The sequence below is a fragment of the Tamandua tetradactyla genome, chromosome 16, assembly GCF_023851605.1.
Source record: "Tamandua tetradactyla isolate mTamTet1 chromosome 16, mTamTet1.pri, whole genome shotgun sequence".
Lineage (NCBI taxonomy): Eukaryota > Metazoa > Chordata > Mammalia > Pilosa > Myrmecophagidae > Tamandua > Tamandua tetradactyla.
Genome location: NC_135342.1, coordinates 4,332,286 through 4,350,350, shown reverse-complemented (window position 1 = coordinate 4,350,350; position 18,065 = coordinate 4,332,286). Strand labels below are relative to the sequence as shown.

At 56.3% G+C, this 18,065-nt stretch overlaps 2 protein-coding genes across 3 annotated transcripts in view; one reads left to right on the top strand and one right to left on the bottom strand.

The window, feature by feature from the left end:
* Positions 1-7,581, top strand: part of RPL28 (ribosomal protein L28) — a 36,746-nt gene extending 29,165 nt beyond the window's left edge. Inside the window, exons 1-5 of one of the 2 annotated variants that reach the window (XM_077130729.1) lie at positions 5,016-5,146; positions 5,454-5,542; positions 5,660-5,783; positions 7,257-7,375; positions 7,454-7,581. In XM_077130729.1, the coding sequence (XP_076986844.1) occupies positions 5,462-5,542; positions 5,660-5,783; positions 7,257-7,375; positions 7,454-7,543 (414 nt within the window). In that variant the 5' untranslated portion in view covers positions 5,016-5,146; positions 5,454-5,461 and the 3' untranslated portion in view covers positions 7,544-7,581. Of the gene's footprint in view, positions 1-5,015; positions 5,147-5,453; positions 5,543-5,659; positions 5,784-7,256; positions 7,376-7,453 lie in introns of those variants that run through there. The other variant, XM_077130730.1, reaches the window with a different exon arrangement.
* On the bottom strand, positions 447-4,015 carry TMEM238 (transmembrane protein 238). The gene is made up of 2 exons (XM_077130728.1): positions 3,058-4,015; positions 447-642 (listed from the first exon to the last, which is right to left on the bottom strand). Exon 1 carries the CDS (start codon positions 3,574-3,576, stop codon positions 3,064-3,066), a length of 513 nt encoding a protein of 170 aa, XP_076986843.1. The 5' UTR covers positions 3,577-4,015; the 3' UTR covers positions 447-642; positions 3,058-3,063.
* Positions 7,582-18,065: the final 10,484 nt, after the last annotated feature.

Genomic DNA, 18,065 nt, shown 5'->3' with positions numbered 1-18,065 from the left:
TGGAGCTCCCAGAATGTGCCGGCCACCGGTGACAGAGCGCCGTGGGGCCCCAGTGCAGACCCCTTCCTGCAGGCCATGGGACTCCTGAAGTGGATGGCCTGGGCGGGAAGTTTCTTGGAACTGGCCTGGAGCACAGCATGGAGAAAGGCCCCGGGCATGCCCTCCGTAGGCGTTTCCTCTAGTCCATGTTTTGCAGACCCCTTCCCGTACCCTCCGGGGGGGTGACACAGGGATGCCCATGAGGAGGGGTCTGGGCTGAGTTGGGGAAGGGGTTCTGGGCACGACAGCCTGGCCCTCGGACCCTCTTCAGGGGTTGGCTTGAGGCTGGGTGGTCCCTTGGTGAGAATGGCCAGGCCAGGTGGGGGCGGGCAGCCCTGGAAAGAAGCCAGCAACCTCCCCTGCTCCCCACCCCAGCCCCATCCCTCTCCCAGACAGACAGGCATTGCTGTGAGGCAGAGCCCTTTATCCAGGCGAGGAGCAGAGGGGCACAGGTAGGCGTGTCCCCACGGCCAGGCGAGGTGTCCTGGGGGCAGGTGGGGTGTCCTGGTGGCCAGGTGTGTCCCAGTGGCCAGGCGTGGTGTCCTCGTGGCCAGGTGAGGGTGTCTGGCCATGTCTCAGCCTGGTCCTGAGAGTCAGAGGCATCTACAGGAGGGAGGGAGGGGTCATCAGCCTCTCAGGATGTTCCCAGGCCCCCTCACTCAGTGCTCGGGGTGGGGGGCTGAGCCCTTTCCTGTTATGCTACCCCACCCCACCTATCCACTCATGCATATGCTTCCCTCTCCCCCATCCCACCCACCTGGGGTTGGCCCCAGCATGCCTGCAGGCCTTTAAGTCATTGAAATGCAGTGGTACAGGCCGAGAGGGAGACTCAGAGAGAGGAAAGAACGGATCTGCAGAAGGAAAGATAGACAGACAGAGACAACATCAAATGGGGAGAGAGAGGGTAAAGGCAGGAAGACAGAGGCGATGGAGGTTGTGCCTGTCACCTCAGGTAACCCCAGCCCCAGGGCCTGAGGGGAGCCTCTGGAGCCAGGACCTGTGGGTTCCTTGGTTGAAATTCAAGTTCCGAGCCCTCCATGTGCTGGAAGCCTCTTGCCGTCCCGGTTAAAAGGGACACCTGTACTGGGTCAGGCCCGGTTTCCTTCCAAGAGAGGCCCACGGCAAGTCCGCAGGTGAGTCCAACTGTGGCGGGCGCCTCAGCTGTGTGGGCCGTCGGAGCAAATGGAAAGGGCCTTTGACACAGGTGGCTGTCTCTGCATTATCTGCCAAACTCTATTAGGTGGCGCTTCCCCTAGGCATACCATTGTTCATCCTTTCTCAAGCAGGTTTCCTCATCTGAACCACAGAACATGGGATATGATTTGAGCGACTACTCTCTCAATTCTCAAGAACAATAGCAGATAATTAGTGCCCAAATCCACCCAGACCATCTGCCCATCAACCAATCTAGCTATCCACCTATCTATCTGTACAAACCACCCCTCCAACCACCATTCACTCAGCCACCCATCAACCAACCCAACCATATCCATCCACTTACCACCCATCCATCTACCCATCCATCTACCCATCCGTCAATCCAGCCATATCCACCCACTCTTCCATCCACCTACCAACTCATCCACTCATCCATCCATCCACCCACCCACCTGCCCAATCCATCCAACCACATCCACCCATCCTTCCATCCATCCACCCACCCACTCAGTCATCAACCTCTGGTGACCTCAGTTCACACTCCTTGCTGGCGATGCTAGGAATAAAGACAGGAGAGACCCAGGCCTTACGCTCGAGGTGCTCCCTATCAGGACGGGGAGACCGCACCAATACAGACACCACACACAGGGATACAAACAAGCAATCAGAGGGGCAACTCGGAAAACAGAGGCCCAAAGAAGGGCAGGGAAACTGAACCATCAAAGGCATGTGGGGAGTTTCTGGGCACAGCGGACAGAAGGGGTATTCCTGGGTTGGGAAGAGCACGGACAGTGGTCAGTCGGTGTGGAAGGGCCTGGCAGTCTATGAACTGACGGAGGTCAGACGTGGGGCCCTGTTGTGGGGGGTCCACATGCCAGGTGAGTGGGTTCGACTTAACCAACTGGAGGGCACTGTGGAGTCCCAGCAGGACCTTGAGCGGGAGGGCAAGCGGGAGTGTATGTTTAGGGAAGAGGACAGAAAGCAGAGGAGAGGGGGGGAAGAAGGGACAGAGGAGAAGGGGGGGCAGGCCTTCCCTGTGTCTTTTCCCTGTGTCCTTCTCTGGCCCTGTGACCACCCGGCAGAATCCCGACTCCTCGGCTCACAAGCTGGGTGGCCTTGGGCAAGTGGTGAGGCCTTTCTGGACCCCAGTCTCCTCCACTGAGGATTGGGGACGGTGGACGTGGAGGCCACACAGACCAAGCTGTATGCCTGGCAGCTGGCGCGCAGGGAGGGGCCGTGGAGGGCTGGGGGCTAACCTGGACCACTAGCCCCGTCCACAGGGTGCAGGGTCTCATGTATCTCTCCAAGTCCGGACAGCTCCATTTCTCCCTCTCCTGGTCACCATCCCTCAGAGTCTCTGTTTCCCTCTGTGTTTCCAATCTCCTCCCTCCCTTCCTCTGAGCCTCCATCTGGCTCCTTCCCCATCCCCCCAACGACCCCCATCTCTCCCCAGCAACTCCCCATCTCCCCCGAGCGACCCCCATCTCCCCCAAGCGACTTCCCATCTCTCCCCAGCGTGTCCCCCATCTCCTGCCAGCGTGTCCCCATCTCCCCCCAGCGAGCCCTCATCTCCCGGCAGCGTGTCCCCATCTCTCCCCAGCGAGCCCCCACCTCTCCCCAGCAACCCCCCTCTCTCCCCAGCGACTTCCCATCTCTCCCCAGAGACTCCCCAACTCTCCTCCAGAAACTCCCCATCTCTCCCCAGCGACTTCCCATCTCTCCCCAGAGACCCCCATTTCTCCCCAGCGTCTCCCCACCTCTCCTGCTATCTCCCCATCCCCATCTCTCCCGCCGTCTCCCCACGTCTCTGGGTGTTCTCTTCCTCCTTCCCCTCTTCGTCCCCGCCCGCCATCCCCTCACCTCCGGTCACTCGGTGCCGGCCCCCGCCGCCCCGGGCCCGGCCTCAAGCGTGACGAGCTGCAGGCGCACGCGGCGGGAGCCGGCGGGGGGCGGCAGGGGCGCGCGGGCCGGACGCGTTCCCAGGGTCCCGGGCGCGGCGCGCGGGGCGGAGGCCGGCGCCGACCAGCGGCGGGAGAGCTTGCGCGCCAGGCGGGCGAGCGCCGAGGGCCGCAGGCCGTAGTCGCGCTCGAGCTCCTGGCGCGAGATCTCGATGTTGCCGGTGTACCAGAAGATCCAGCCCAGCAGACTCAGGAAGACGAGCAGCGCGCCCGAGTAGATGAGCAGGTCGCCGAAGTCGCGGCCGCGCACCTGCAGCTGCGCGAACACGCCGGTCAGCAGCGCCGCCATGCCCGCCACGTCCAGCGCCACGGCCAGCAGCAGCGCCACCCGGCAGCGCCCCAGGCCGGCCGCGGGCGCGGGCAGGGACGTGACTCCCGGCGGGGACCCCGGCGAGGGGCCCACCGCCGCCGCCGTCGCCATGGCCTTCCCCGCCGTGGCTGGGCTGGCCCGAGAGCGCGTTCCGGGGTGCGGCCGGGCGCGGGGCGGGGTCAGGGGACGGTGCCAGGTGTGCCCGGCGCCCGCCTGGTGGCCCGAGTGGCGGCCCTGACGATGGTGCCTGCGCACGGAGGCCCTCGCCGGGGGGGGAGGGTTCAGCGCGCGGAGCTGGGCGGCCACGGGCCTCCGTGTCCCCAGGACCTCCCGGCACAAGAGGTCAAAACGCAGGGTGACTCGGGGGTCAGCGCGGGGCACCTGGGAGACCGGCCGCTGCGCAGGGCGCGGTTCTGGAGGCCCAGCCTGCGCCGGGCCCCGACGGCTGGGGTGGGAAGTCAGGTACAAGGGCGGGCCAGGCCCCTGGCCTCCACGCTGCGCGGGGACGGGGGCGCGACGCCAGGCGCTCTGAGGAGGGACCCAGGGCGCAGCGGAGGCGGAGTTACCCCCGCCCCCCCCGCTCCAAGCGCGCGCCCTGGGGCATCCTCCCGGCGCGACGGCGGGCCACACGGCCCTGGGCGCCCCTTCACACCCGAGGCCTCGGGCGTCAGGACCGCGGGGGAGCGAAGCTCAAGGGCTCGCGTGGGCCGGATGCGGCCCTGCCCTCGGCAGCGTCTAGGCGCTAGGAGGCACGGGCCCCGCGCGGGAGGAGCGGAGGACGCCACGAGCCAACGGTGACCCCGACCACAGAAATCAGGGCCGGGGAGCGCGGTGCGCACGGGGCAGGCCCGGCCGGGACTGAACCCCCTAAGCTAGAGGGGGTTCCACATGCAAATCTCCCTCTCTCCAAGCAGCAGACCGCCCTTGAAGGAAATCCGTGCTCCCCTGGGGTAGCCAGTCTGCGAGAAGGTTCCCTCTAGGTTCTCCCCTGACTTTAAACGGCTTAAAACTTTGTCAGTCTAAGGGGACTCTGGGGAAGGCCAACTACGCGGGCTGCAGGGATTAGCCGAAGGATTTCGATGCGGCCGAATGGAGACCGAGTGTTTCCGAACAGGTTCGAGCCGTGCGTAGGCGAGAACGGAAAGGCGGACGCTTCCGAACAGCGTTTCGGGAGAGTTCCGGAGATGGCCGAGCGACCCTCGGTGTCTACAGCGAGAGTAGCCGAGGGCGTACGAAGAAGATCGGAAGCATCCGAAGACGCCGGAACAAGACTTGGTTTACTCGTTCACATTTTCATTCATAAAATAAATGCTAATTAAGTGCCGGTCGTGTGCCAAGTTTCGCGAATCCGGAGCTTAACTGGAGCTCTTGGAAATCCAGCCGTAGGATTCCGAAAACTTTCGAACGATCCTCGGAAGAGTGGCTTTCCACAGCCGAAAACACGCCCGAAATTCTGTAGCCGAAGATTTTCGAAGATTCCCGAGCAGTGCGAGGCCGGTGAGCGGAAATAGCCGAACGTCCCCGAACCTCCTCAGAGGTGGGGCCGAAGGGAGAAAAGAGGCGGGGACAAGAGGCTTCACGCCATGCCAGGACAGGAAGCGGAAATGCGTGTGCAGTATTAGAGGCGTCGCCCCGCCCTTTGCGCGCCTCTTTCCGTCTCCGGCTGTCGCTGGGGGAAGAGGTGAGTGTGGGTTGTTCGTCGGCCATGGCAGGCCGCCATCTCTTTCCCTAGCGTGCTCCTCCTCTTTAATTCCCCCACGTCCCGCGTGTCCTTGGCCGACCGCAGCCCCGCCGCCAGGGCTCTTGTAGAATCTCACGTTTCCCCCAGCCCCAGCTCTGTGCAGCTACTCGGCTGCCTGAGCTCAGCCCCGCCGCCTGAGGTCGGAGCTTCCCCCGCTTGAGGTCTAGGTATCTGCTGTCGGGGCTCCCCAGGTTCCCAGGCTCGGCCCGCTGCGTGTGGGGTCTTCACGTGGCCCGTTTCTCCGCAGCTGCCGCCATGTCTGCGCATCTGCAGTGGATGGTCGTGCGAAACTGCTCCAGTTTCCTGATTAAGAGGAACAAACAGACGTACAGCACCGTAAGTGCGGCCCGGGGTACCGGCGGGGGGCCCTGAACGCTGGGAGGGAGGGAGGGAAGAGCCCCCACATACCTCCGGGTGGCCCTTTCACGAACCCCGACGGCCCCTCCTTTCCAGGAGCCCAATAACCTGAAGGCCCGCAACTCCTTCCGCTACAACGGGCTGATTCACCGCAAGACGGTGGGCGTGGAGCCGGCGGCCGACGGCAAAGGGGTCGTGGTGGTCCTGAAGCGGAGATCGGGTGAGCGTTTGCCCCGGCAGGACCCAGCTCGGAGGCCTGGCGCGCAGGGAGCTCCCGTCGGCCACAGAAGTGGTTCTGCCACTGACTCGAATCCCCAGGGTCACAGGCCGACCCGGGAGGCTGGCGGGCTTCCATCGCGGCCCCCTTACCAGCCGCCAGACCCAGGCGGGTCCCTTGGCTTCTTCCTCGGTGTGAAGTGTAGGACTTGGCCGGGTGGTCAGGGTTACACACAGGGCAGGGCGTGTTCAGGTTAAGTTCTCACCACCCCGTGATGAGTGGGGGGCAGGACCTCCATCTCAGGAATGATGAAATTGAGGCAGACACACAAGGACCCTCCTCCCAGCTCCCACGTGGAGGAAGTGACAGACTGCATCCGGGTGGAACAGTTTGAAGCCCAGTCTGCCTGTGTGGGCTGAGAAAAGGGGTACTGTACTCAGCAGCCCCCTGTAAACTGCAGCTTTCAGGCCCAGACAGGTCTTTAGCGAATCTCCCTAGGTATTTATTTGAGGGGGAGGTGGAGTCAGATGGGTATCTAGTCTCCACATTTGTTCTTAACTGGGGTGTTTTGAAAGGCAGGAACAAGTGTTAGGTTTTTGTTGGGGCTGGCTTTGGGCCTGGCTGGGTAGTGGGTAAGTATCCTTGTACTGGAGTAGCAGTGAGGCCCTGGCCCACCTGCTGGCTCCTGACCTCAGGGGCTTTCCCTGACCACACTGGAGGGAAAGGGCCTTGCTCAGGAACAGTAGCCAGTTACTTGCCCACCCGGGGTTCTTTGGCCCTTTTCTGGTGAGTTGGATTTTGCTCTCAGGTGTCTTTTTGGGTTGTGAGGGATTGGTATGAGGGGGAGTCTGGGTTTCACTCAGGTTAACAGCTGGGTCAAAGCCAATGCTAAACCACTGTCTAGATGGTGGGGTGGGTCCTTTCTTGTTAGTGACCCCCCTTCAGGTCTAACTTCAGATCCTTTTGTCGGGCTGGGGGCTCATGGCCCAGCAAAACGGTGTTTCCTCTTAGCCCATCAGTGAGCCTGGGCTTGTTGGCACAGGGGAGAGGCAGGTGTTTGTCCCAGAGGGCACACCCTGGCTCCTGTGCCCTGCCCTCTTGGCTCCCTGGCACCCTAGAGGGTGCAGCTCTGGCCCTGGGAGGTCAGGGCAGGGAGAGGAACTTCTTTTCTTTGTACTAAAGCTCCAGTGTTATTTGGCTGGTGCCCCCTCACCTGCACTCTCCCTGTCACACTGGAGTCTGGTGTCCTTGTAGCTCCGCTATATTCCTGTGGCCTGGGACAAGAGCGCCTGAGTGGAGGTGGTGGTAGAGGGTGACCGAGGGCTTCCAGGGGGAGGTGTGTGTGGCACTCAGGGCAGAGCCTTGTCACTGCACTGCAAGCCAATGGGGACAGATGTCACCAAGATGGGGGGGTGGCACTGAAGGCAAGGGGTCCCCAAACAGCCAAACTGAGCCCCAGCCTGGCCCTCCCCTCAGGCCAGCGCAAGCCGGCCACGTCCTATGTCCGCACCACCATCAACAAGAACGCCCGGGCCACGCTTAGCAGCATCCGCCACATGATCCGCAAGAACAAGTACCGCCCGGATCTGCGCATGGTGAGGGGGCGCCCGGGGAGGCTGGGGATGGGGCTGCCCTGGAGGGAGGGTTCCCACTGAGCCGCCACTTGCCCCCAGGCCGCCATCCGCAGAGCCAGCGCCATCCTGCGCAGCCAGAAGCCCGTGATGGTGAAGAGGAAGAGGGCTCGCCCCACCAAGAGCTCCTGAGCCCCCCAGGAATAAAGATGTCCACCGGCTTCTCCCCACTGCCTGGGTCTCCTTTTGTGCGTCTCCCTGTCCCTGACCACATCCCCGTGCGCTCTGGATGTGGGGTGGGCATGCAGCCAGGGGCTAGGCGGGTGGTGTGGCCCTTGTGGCCGTCCTGCTGCCCACAGACCTTTTAAGTCTGGAAGGCTGCTGGCTCTGGGCCAGCGCAGACTCCAGCCTTCAGGTCTGACAGGATGAGGCGGCCCGCATTCCCTCTGGACACGTGCCTGCCTGAGTTTGATTCTCTAGGGCCTTTGAATCCATAAGGAGTGGGGAGTCTGGGTGAGGGGTGGGTGGGCAGCTGGGGTGGCTGAGATCCAATTCAGGGCACCAGCCCCCTGCAGGCTGCCTGGTGCGTCATGGGGTAGCTCCACAAGCTGTGGGGCTGGTGGTGTCCATGTTGGGCTTGCTGAACGCTGGTCCAGACCCTCTGTTTAGGAAAGGAGGGGATTTTCTGACCTGCAAGGAGAGCCTTCCAGTCTCCTCTGGCCCTGGCATCACCCAGGACTTGAGGGCTCTGGGGTGATTCCAGGACTCTGGCGAGGTGGCTGTGTCTGCTAAGCACATGCCTGGCGGTGGTTCGCTCTCCAGCCTCAGCTGCTGTCCCATCCTTGGTAGCCTTGCTCTGTGTGGGTCACCACCTTCCCTTGGGGCTCATGTGCCTGCAGCCATGGGGTCCTGCCCCTCATCTGTTTAAGGTGCTCTGGGAACTGCCCTGGCAGGAGGCCTTGCAGGGTCTGAGCTACTGTTCCCTCTGCCTGTAATGCCCCCCATCTTGGCATTTTTGTCACCCAGGCTCCTCCCACCTAATTTAAAGTATTTTTTCCTGGGCGCCCCCTCCTTTGCCCGGTTGCTCCCGGGGGTTGATTACAAAGCTGCCTGGGCCCTTCAAAGCCCCTGTGCCGCCTCAGGTGAGGCAGCGTGGGGTGTGGGCAGTCATGCCAGACCTGGGTCTCGGGTGTCCTGGCTCAGGTCCTCTGCCCTTACTAGTACTTGGGCCACTTCTTCCGGCATGCCTGCCAGTTGCCCTTCTGGAGCCTCGGGTGGATTTCAGTCTCAAGTCAGAGATAGGCAGTTAGGACAAGGTGGAGTCCCGTGCCCCTCAGGCCCTGTGGCTGCCAGGCAGACCCCGCTGACCTCATCTGCCCCCCCCACACACGGCCCAGCCTCCTGCCCTCAATGCCTCTCCCTGAAATTTGCTTCCCAGGAGAGCTGCATGCCCTCCTCCCCACATCCCCCCGAAAAATTCCCTTCTACGGAGGCCCACTTGCCTCTTTGTGATGTGGCTCCGGGTGTCCCATGGCCCCTCACCCCCTGCTCGGGGCACCCAGTCCACACAGGTCCCGCTGGCTGCCTTGTCACCCTGACCCCAAACCTGTGTTTCGGTCCTACCTCCCCATGTGGCTTTGGGAATGTGTCCCGAGCTTGTCCCTGCCTCAGTTTGCTCACTTGTAACCAGTCTCACTTGTAACCAGTGGGCCTTTGTCCCTACAGGGCAAGCAATCAGGCCAGGGAGCCTGGGAGGCGGGGGTTGGAGGGAGAGGGTCTCACCACGAGTCTCCTGCTGGGGGCACTTAGAGCCCCCCTGGTCCCCTCTCCAGGCTTCTGCGTCTGGTGAGGGGGAGGGAGGGAACAGGCTTGTACGGGGCCATCTGGCTTTTCACACACATGATCTGTGTTGGCATGAAAATTGGAAAACAAAATTAGAGGAAAGACAAAACTGAAAACCCAGACGCACTATTGTAAAATGGTGAAAGCCAGACAGAAAATCTGCAAAGCAGCAAGAGAAGGGCTCGACCAGTACAAGAGGCCGCAGCGAGGGCCACGCTGGCTCCTGGCCAGAAACCAGGGCGGCCAGGGCAGTGGGGAGATGAGCACGATGCCAAGGCCCCCGCCACCCCAGCACCGTTCTGCTGGTTCCTCGCTCTGGGGCTCCCTGAGGCAAGGGGCTGTGGGTTGTAGGCTCCCTAGTCCTTAAGCCAGTGCCCGGCACAGAGAAGGGACCAGGAAGAGGGCAGTGGGGGCTGCAGGGCCAGCCGGTGGGAGCAATGTCTTGGCAGGGGCTGGCCTCCACTGTCCGCACTGCATCGAGGCCTCGCAGCCTGGCCTCCTTGGCTGTGTCATCCAGGGCAAGTTCCTCCACTCTGCCTTGTTTACTCATCTGTAATAAATGTGTAAGAAGTCTTGAGCACGGCGGACCATTCCCTTAGATCTTTGTTGAGTAGAAGAATTGTTTATTACAACTTATTTGACCCAATGGATTCAAATGATCACAGAAGTCTCTCCACGTCTACAATCATCTGTCTATACTACTTTTTTGGCGGGGAGGGGGGGGGTGCATAACCCAGGAATCAAACCCAGGCCTCCTGCATTATACTACTTTTTTTAAAGAAATTTATTTTTAATCCATATTTTTTACTCATTTGCCCATAAGGTAGATAAAAGGAGCATCAGACACAAGGTTTTCACAATCACACAGTCACATTGTGAAAGCTACATCATTATACAATCATCAAGAAACATGGCTACTGGAACACAGCTCTACATTTTCAGGCAGTTCCCTTCAGCCTCTCTGTTACGTCTTAACTAAAAAGTGATATCTATATTATACTTCTTTTAAAAGTTTTGACTAGGTAATTCTGAACCGCCAAGCCTTATGTTTACATGGTGCAAAAATTAGGAAGCCAGGAAAGGTATGCAGGCAAAAGTCTCCACCCCTCCCTGAACAGGGACGGGTAAGCACCAATCCTTTCAGTTTCTCTGTGCAATAACTACTCTCTTATTCGCTGGACACTGTAATGCCTGGACTATTTGTTGTCCCCTGAGGAAGGAGATGCTCCTGGCCCTGCATGGGTGGCAGCCAGGGGTGCTGTTAAACCTGCAGTGCTCAGGGCAGCCACACAGCGAAGGATGTTCGGTGTCAGCAGAGCTGAGGTGCAGAAACCTGTCTAGATGCTGCTGTGCCCTTACTTGTGTCACACACACACACACACATCTTGGGGGACTTAACCCCTCAGAGCACGTGCCTTTTCCGGGCTGTGTGGCTCCCTGTGTGGAGGGAGCTTGAAGGGTGCGGTCCTCAGTAGGGGGCCTCTGGGGTGGTTCCCTCCCTTGCTGTCACTGGGCCTCCCCTTTGCTGGGCAGGCTACCCTGAGGAGCAGGACTTCGCAGCTCTCCCCTCACTCCAGCTCTGGGGGTGCTGCAAGGAGGCCCGAGCCCCAGAGCCCTCCTGCAGGCGTTGGCCAGCCTTTCCCTGGTGACAGCGGTGCTGCAGGTCCCCTTCTGAGCTCATTGGCCACCTGGAGAGCCTCTTTGGAGAAATACCCATTCAAGCCCTTTATTTTAAAATTTTGAGTATGTAGGACAATGAAATTTGACAAGTGGATGCCTGTGCATAGCCACCACCATAATCAGAATGTGGGATGTGCCTACCTGCAAAGTCCGTCTCCCTGCCAGCCCGACCCAGACCACCTAGTCACGGCAGTTGCTTTCGGCTTGCTTTTGGTCATTATTGATCAATTTGGCCTGTTCAAGGATTTCACACAAGTGAAATCAAACTGTGTATGCTTTTGTGACTGGGTTGGGTCAGCATATAATATTTTGAGGGTCATCCATATTGTTGTGTATATCAATATTTTCAATTTACCAGAATTTATTTACGTTTTTATCTGTTGGTGAACATTTAGGCTGTTTCCAGTTTTTCTATGAACACTTTCTATATACAAGTCTTTGGGCAAACATACATTTTTGTTTTTCTTGTCTAAATATCTGGGAGTGGAATGTTAGGTCATACGAGGTGTGTGCTGAGATCTATGAGAAGTGGCCAAAGTCTTTCAGAGTGGCTGTAGGACTTTGTGTTCCCACCAGCAATGGAGAGTTCCAGTTCTCTGCATCCTTGTCAACTCTGGATGTAACTGGAGCCCCACTCCAGGTCGGAGTCTCGCCGCGAGAAAGAATTCACGGATGAGAAGGCAGGTAGCAGTACGTACTAGAGTTTATTGAGAGGTTAGTACACGCTGAAGAAATAGCAAGAGAGACATGCAGCGAGTGACGTGGACTTAGCTTGTTTTATAGGGAGGTTTTGCTAGCAGCGATTTTCCGTTTTGACCTTTGAACAGCAGGTGTCTTCTTTGTTTCAGAAAGAGAGTTATCCCTGCTTGTGCAGCTCTGTCTCTGCCGCACACTCAAAAGTTAGTTTGGGGCACGTAGTTTAACAATCTTTATGACACCAGGCTTTCTGTTATTAACCAGTCCATCCCGGGCCCATGATGTGACAGGTTTATGGCTCTGGGAGTGGGGGGTGGGGCCGGGGTTCAGGGCTTTAGGGCAAGTTCTTGTCCTGGGGAATTTGTAGTTGCGCGTTAACTCTTTCAGAGCTGGCTAAGAAACCAGGAACCACAGCCTCGATGCCCCATTCTATACTGTGCTAACTCCCCCCTGGAAGGGTTATTAGTTATCCTGGAAGGGTTAGAAATTACCTCCTGCTGTTTATGGGCCGTAGGCCCTACCAGGCAGGGTGTGAAATTCTTTCTCTCTCCTAGGGGGGGTGAGGGAAGGCTGGTCCTGGTCTGCAGCAGCTTGATATCTGCGGGTGAGTGTGAGCGTACTGTGGAATGCTTGTAGCCTATTGGAAGCAAATTTAATAACAGGTTAAATATGTATGGGCCAAACATAAGAATGAGAAGAAAAGGAATTAAAGGACCTAGAAAAAGAAGGATCCAAGTGGTTAGATTAGGCAGATGTGGAAAAGGATTCTAGTTGCTTCCAGCATTGCTTTGTGTTAAGTATTTTTATTGAGGAATCTCCACATGCATACAATCATTGGCTCACCATATCATCACATAGTTGTGTGTTCGTCACTATGATCATTTTTAGAACATTTTCATCACTCCAGAAAAGGAAATAAAAATACATCCCAAACTTCTTGCTCCTCCCTCTCATTGACCACTAGTATTGCAGTCTACCCAATTTTTTACCCTTTATTGTTCCCCTATTATTTATTTTTTTATCTTCACTTTTTTGCTCATCTGTCCACACTCTGGATAAAAGGAGTGTCAGACACAAGATTTTCACAGTCACCCGGTCCCAGTGTGAAAGCTATATAGTTATACAGTTGTCTTCAAGAATCAAGGCTACTTGAACACAGCTCAGCAGTTTCAGGGACTTCCCTCCAGCCACTCCAATACACCAGAAACTAAAATGGGGCATCTATATAATGTGTAAGAATAACCTCCAAGATAACCTCTCGACTCTGAAATCTCTCAGCCATTTTTGTCTCGTTTCTCTCTCCCTCATTTTGGTTGTGAAGGCTTTCTCAATCTCATGGGATGCCATGTCCCAGCTCGTCCCCGGAGTCATGCCCCATGTTGCCAGGGAGATTTACACCCCTGGGAGTCATGTCCCATATAGCAGGGAGGGCGGTGAGTTCACCTGCCTAGTTGGCCTAGAGAGAGGGCTCTAAAAGAAGGTTCTCTGGGGGTGACTCTTAGGCATAATTATAAGTAAGCTTAGCTTCTCCTTTGCAGGAATGTTTCATAGGGGTTCGCCCCAAGATCGAGGGCTTGACCTATTGATTTGGTGGTCCCTGCTGCTTGTGAGAATATCAGGAATTCTCCAGATGGGGAAGTTGTATATTTCCTCCTTTCTCCCCAGTCCCCCAAGTGGACTTTGCAAATACTTTTTAATTTTCTGCCTGAATTACTCTGGGATATATTGGGGCATCACGCTAACCTGGACAAACCAACAAGACCTCATGCCCTAGTCAAGATTCCATGTACTTATGGTATTCAAATAAACCGATGTACAAATTAAATTAGATAATGCATTATCTAAAATAGAAATTTTGCACCAAATTAACATTTCTTCCTTTGGTCTCACACACAAGTTGAGATTTTAAAATATGAACGATATTATGCATTACCCTGTATTCTGATTTACGTTAGTCCTATCCAGGTCAGCTTCCTTCATATCTCCAGTCGAAGGCTGATCCCTTTTTCAACGTTTTAAACAGTTACGGTATGCGGTACTGCTGACTTTCATAGCTTCAGAGCTCTAACTCTGAGTCTCAGGTGTCACATAAATAACCTGAAGTTTCTGGGAACAGCAAGGTTATATACAAACAAGTTGGTATCTCAGAGTTCAGCAGTAACAGTTACCCATCCTGAATAGAAGTGACTACTGTGGGAGCTGACAGTCTAGACCCTTTACAATAGGCCGCAACCTCAGAACCCCTGCTCTCGACTTCAGTTCACCAGGTTTGTGTATTATAGTCAGTCCATATGAGTGTGGCAGGATAATGTTTGTCTTTTTTCTTCTGCCATTTCATTCATCTTACAATCCTCAAGGTTCGTTTACCTAGTTGCATGCCTCATAACTTCATTCTTTCTTGCAGTCCTTCTCATTCCTTCTCAGTAGTCCATTGTATGTATTGTTCCTCAGTTGGACCCTTAGGCCACCTCATCCATTGCGAATTGTGAACACTGCCTCTTAAACACTAGTGTGCAAATGTCCATTCTTGTCCCCACACTCAGTTCCTCCAAGTGTAAACCTAACAGCACGGTTTCAGCATCCTGTGGCAGCCCCACCCCTGGCCTCCTGTGCAGCCACCACACTGCCCTCCAAGGGGCTGCATCTCAGTTTCCTTAGCAGCAGTGAACAGGTGCATCTCTCTCTCTCTGCATTTTCTCTAGTACTTGTTTCTGTCTGTTCATTTTTTAACAGTTTTATTCACACAACATATAATCCAACCTCAGTAAATAGACCTGCCTTCACCACCATAATCTATATAAGACATTTCCTTTTCTTCTACAAAGAATCCATACCCCTCCCTCATACCCCCTACCTGCTGACATTTAGTTTTGGCAAAATGCCTTTGCTACATTCAGTGGAAGCATATTACAATGTTATTGTTGATTATAAATCCTAGCAATTATTGTACTTTTTCCTATATACCATCCCATTCTCAACACCTTGCAATGTTGAGACTCATTTGTTCTCATGCAAAAACGTTTTTATATTTATACATTTAATCACCATCATTGTCCACTCTAAGCATTCGTAAGTTATACCGTCACAGTCTTTATCTTCTATCTTTCCTGTAATCTGATTTACCTTAATCATATCCAGATCAGCTTCCTTCATATCTGCAGTCAAAGTTTGATCCCTTTTTCAACGTTTTAAACAGTTCCTGTATGGGGTACTACTGCTCACGTAAATGCCTGGTTTCCTTCTGGTGTCCCCAGGCCTTCTCCCTCCCTCAGACTCACATATAGCTTCATTCAGCGTACTTATGTCATTGTGCTCCCATCATATAGTACTGTGCTATCCAGTTCTGAGTTTTTACAATCATCCTGTTCCAGCATGGTTTTAGTTTGTTGGGATTGCTCCCACAGGCCCCGTATGTCCTCTTGGTTTCCATCTGAGTGGCTGACTTAAAAGCAGCACTGTTCTCGTAGAAGAGGCAAGTTCTCCGGTGTGAGCTGTTGGCGGGCTAAGCCAGGGCCGGTCTGGAATCCTCAGGGCACAGCCAGCGCTGGGGCAGACTGAGGCCATGGACGGTGTGTTTCACGAGGGCTTCAAGGGATGTTCCGATAGGATGAGAGGTGCAAGGAATAGTAAGAGAGGGAGGGAGGGAGGGAGTTGGCCCTGCCCCTTTAGTAGAGTGTAACCCCTCAACTGTAGTGTTCTTTCTGGGCAGGAGGGTCTGCGACATCCTGGCTGGGGAGCCTGACTCTGGACCCCAACTGCAGAGTCCACTGACTTTATGTCTCGCCTTGGGCGCCCACTGGGAGCTGGGCCTGCTTTCTTGCCAGGTCTTAATGAAGACCGGGTCCCTGGGTTTTACCTGAGGGACGGGGAAGTCTGGCTCTGGGGCAGGAAGAAACTTTGCCTCTAGGTCCTGTGTAAGCTTTTTGTGTGATTCCTAGGGAAGTGAAGTTCTTGGTTAGATGACGGAACTCAACACTAAATCCTGGGTTAAAGACAGTCTCCCGCGGATCCTGTCTAGAGTGCCCTGCTGGAGAGGCTCCTTTGGGCTAAGCATGCTCTGAGGTGTGCTAAGGCACCATTTGGTCCCCATGGCGTGTGGGTCTCTTGACCTGGCTTCGCTAATCTTTGTTTCAAGATTTAATTGCCTCTTTCTACCTTCCAGAGAACTGTGGTCTCCAGGCACAGTGGAGGTGATATTTTATGCAAGAGCCTTTGTTGCCCGTTGAGTTATGTGGATATGAAGGCCGCCCCATCGCTGCCGTGGGTGGGAACAGGCAGCCCTTAAAGGCATGGCTTCTTTAAGGAGCAGCTTAGAGACTCCATCAGTTGTTTCTGTTGGAGTAGGAATGGCTTCCCTCGCCCCCGTGAAGGCATCTCCCAGGACTAGTAGGCATGTGAATGCTTGGCAGGGAGACGTATGGGTGAGCGGACCTCACCGCTGAACGGGGGGTGTCAGAGCTGGGGGCGGGCGCGGCTGCTGGAATTTGGGTTGTTAATGGCGCACAAGGCCCGGTGTGGAGCAGTCTTTTTAATGGTTTTCGCCACATTTCGCCCTTCAAGTACTCTTGGCGCTAAGGTGGCCAGAGCCTCTCCGCCCAGGTGGGGAGCTTGGCGGAGGCCGTGCAGGCCTTCCCGCTGACCTCACTAGGCGGGAGACTGCTCCTGTCTGTAGTAAGCCGCCCGTGCACTTCACACGCACACCCTGACCCCTTGGCGGGTTTTCCCTCCTCTTGGGTGTAAACAGGAGTCTCAGTGGGGAAGAGACGTCAGGGACTGGCCCGGGCGGCCGTCTTAGTGGCCCTGCCTGCCCCGCCGTCTCCTTTAGCCATCGGAGAGTCAGGCCTGGTGCCCTTGACCGTGAACCACTGCAGCCTCCTGGGAAAGCAGCACAGCCTCCGGCAGGCGGGCAGTCCCCTGTGAGTGCCTGGGGGGGCACCCGTCCTCTCTGAGCAGCCCTCCCGCAGACGGCTGAGAGCACGCAGCGCCAGAGAGGTGCGCTGAGTCAGTCTGGGGATTCACTTTCTTCCTGGATTCTCATGTTGACCCCTGTTCTAGTTTGCTAGCTGCTGGAATGCAGCACACCAGAGACGGATTGGGTTTTAATAAAAGGGGATTTATTTTGTTAGTTCTTCAGAGGAAAGGCAGCTAACTTTCCACTGAGGTTCTTTCTTACGTGGGAAGGCACAGGGTAATCTCTGCTGGCCTTCTCTCCAGGCTGCTGGGTTCCAACATCTTTCCCCAGGGTGATTTCTTTCTGCATCTCCAAAGGCCTGGGCTGATCGGCCTGGGCTGAGATGAGGTATGCTGAGCTGTTTTGGCTGTGCTACGTTGAGCTCTCACATTTATGCACCAGCCAATTAAATCAAATGTCATTCATTGCAGCAGACACGCCTCCTAGCCGACTGCAGATGTGATCAGCAACAGATGAGGTTCACGTACCATTGGCTCATGTCCACAGCAACAGAACTAGGTGCCTTCACCTGGCCAAGTTGACACCTGAATCTAACTACGAAAACCCCCCAGTGAGGGCCCCGAGCTCAGCCTTCTGGGCCCAGGTCCCGCAGGTGGAGGCTTTGCCTCTCCGACATCCTGCAGGGAGACAATAGCACGTCCTGCCTTTCTGACTCCTTCTCGCACAAAACTCCCATCTGTAAACCATTGTAGCTCTGGGTTGTCTTACGTCTGGCCTGCTAGAATAACTGCCCTTGCAGGAGTACCCGGGGGTGCAGTGTCCTGGTGTGGGCTCCCAGGCCACATAACAGCTGGGCGTAGGCCGGCACACGCTTGCGTCCGTGTCTGAGAGCTGGGCGTCATATTTCGGGAACCTACTGTTTGACAGCCACCATGTCCTCCTGCCTCCAGGATGTCTGTGATCCAGTGGAGGTGGGGCTGTGCTGCTAGAGCTTGTCCCCAGGTCCGCTTGGGGCTTGCTCTATAAGTTCCGCCCAGCCTTGACCTCTCCAACTCTGAGCAGGGCAGCCATCCTGGGCTTCTAAAAGGGCACCCCAAGGCGGAGAGCACTTCCAAGCTTTTGTGCTAAGACTCCAAATGCCCCTCCTTTCCTTGCAGACTTGTCTAGGTTTGGCAGGCCCAGGGCAGGCAGCTGGTAGGAGTGCCCTCGAGGGCGGGGAAGGCAGGGGCTGCTCTGCTCCCCACTCTAAGAGGCGCATCTAGTCCCCAGCAGCTTTATGCAGAAGCCGTGCAGTTCCCCAAATCAGGTATCCAGGTCCTGCCACCCCCAGGAAGGCTCTTGTCTCCTGGTCTCAGGTGTGGCCCTGAGACTGGAGCTTGGACTCTTTCAGGTGACAAAGAGTGCTCCTGGGGTAGGGACAAACCCAAGGTAAAGAACTCCTTGCGGGGCAGTTTGCATCTTAGAAGGTGAAACCCGGTACCCTCGTTCAGCTAAGAAGCTAAGGGCGGCAGTGTGTTTGTGCGGAAGGCTTCCCTCGTAGGACGACATATTAGTAAATCGTCCACAGACTGAAGAAGGGAGCCA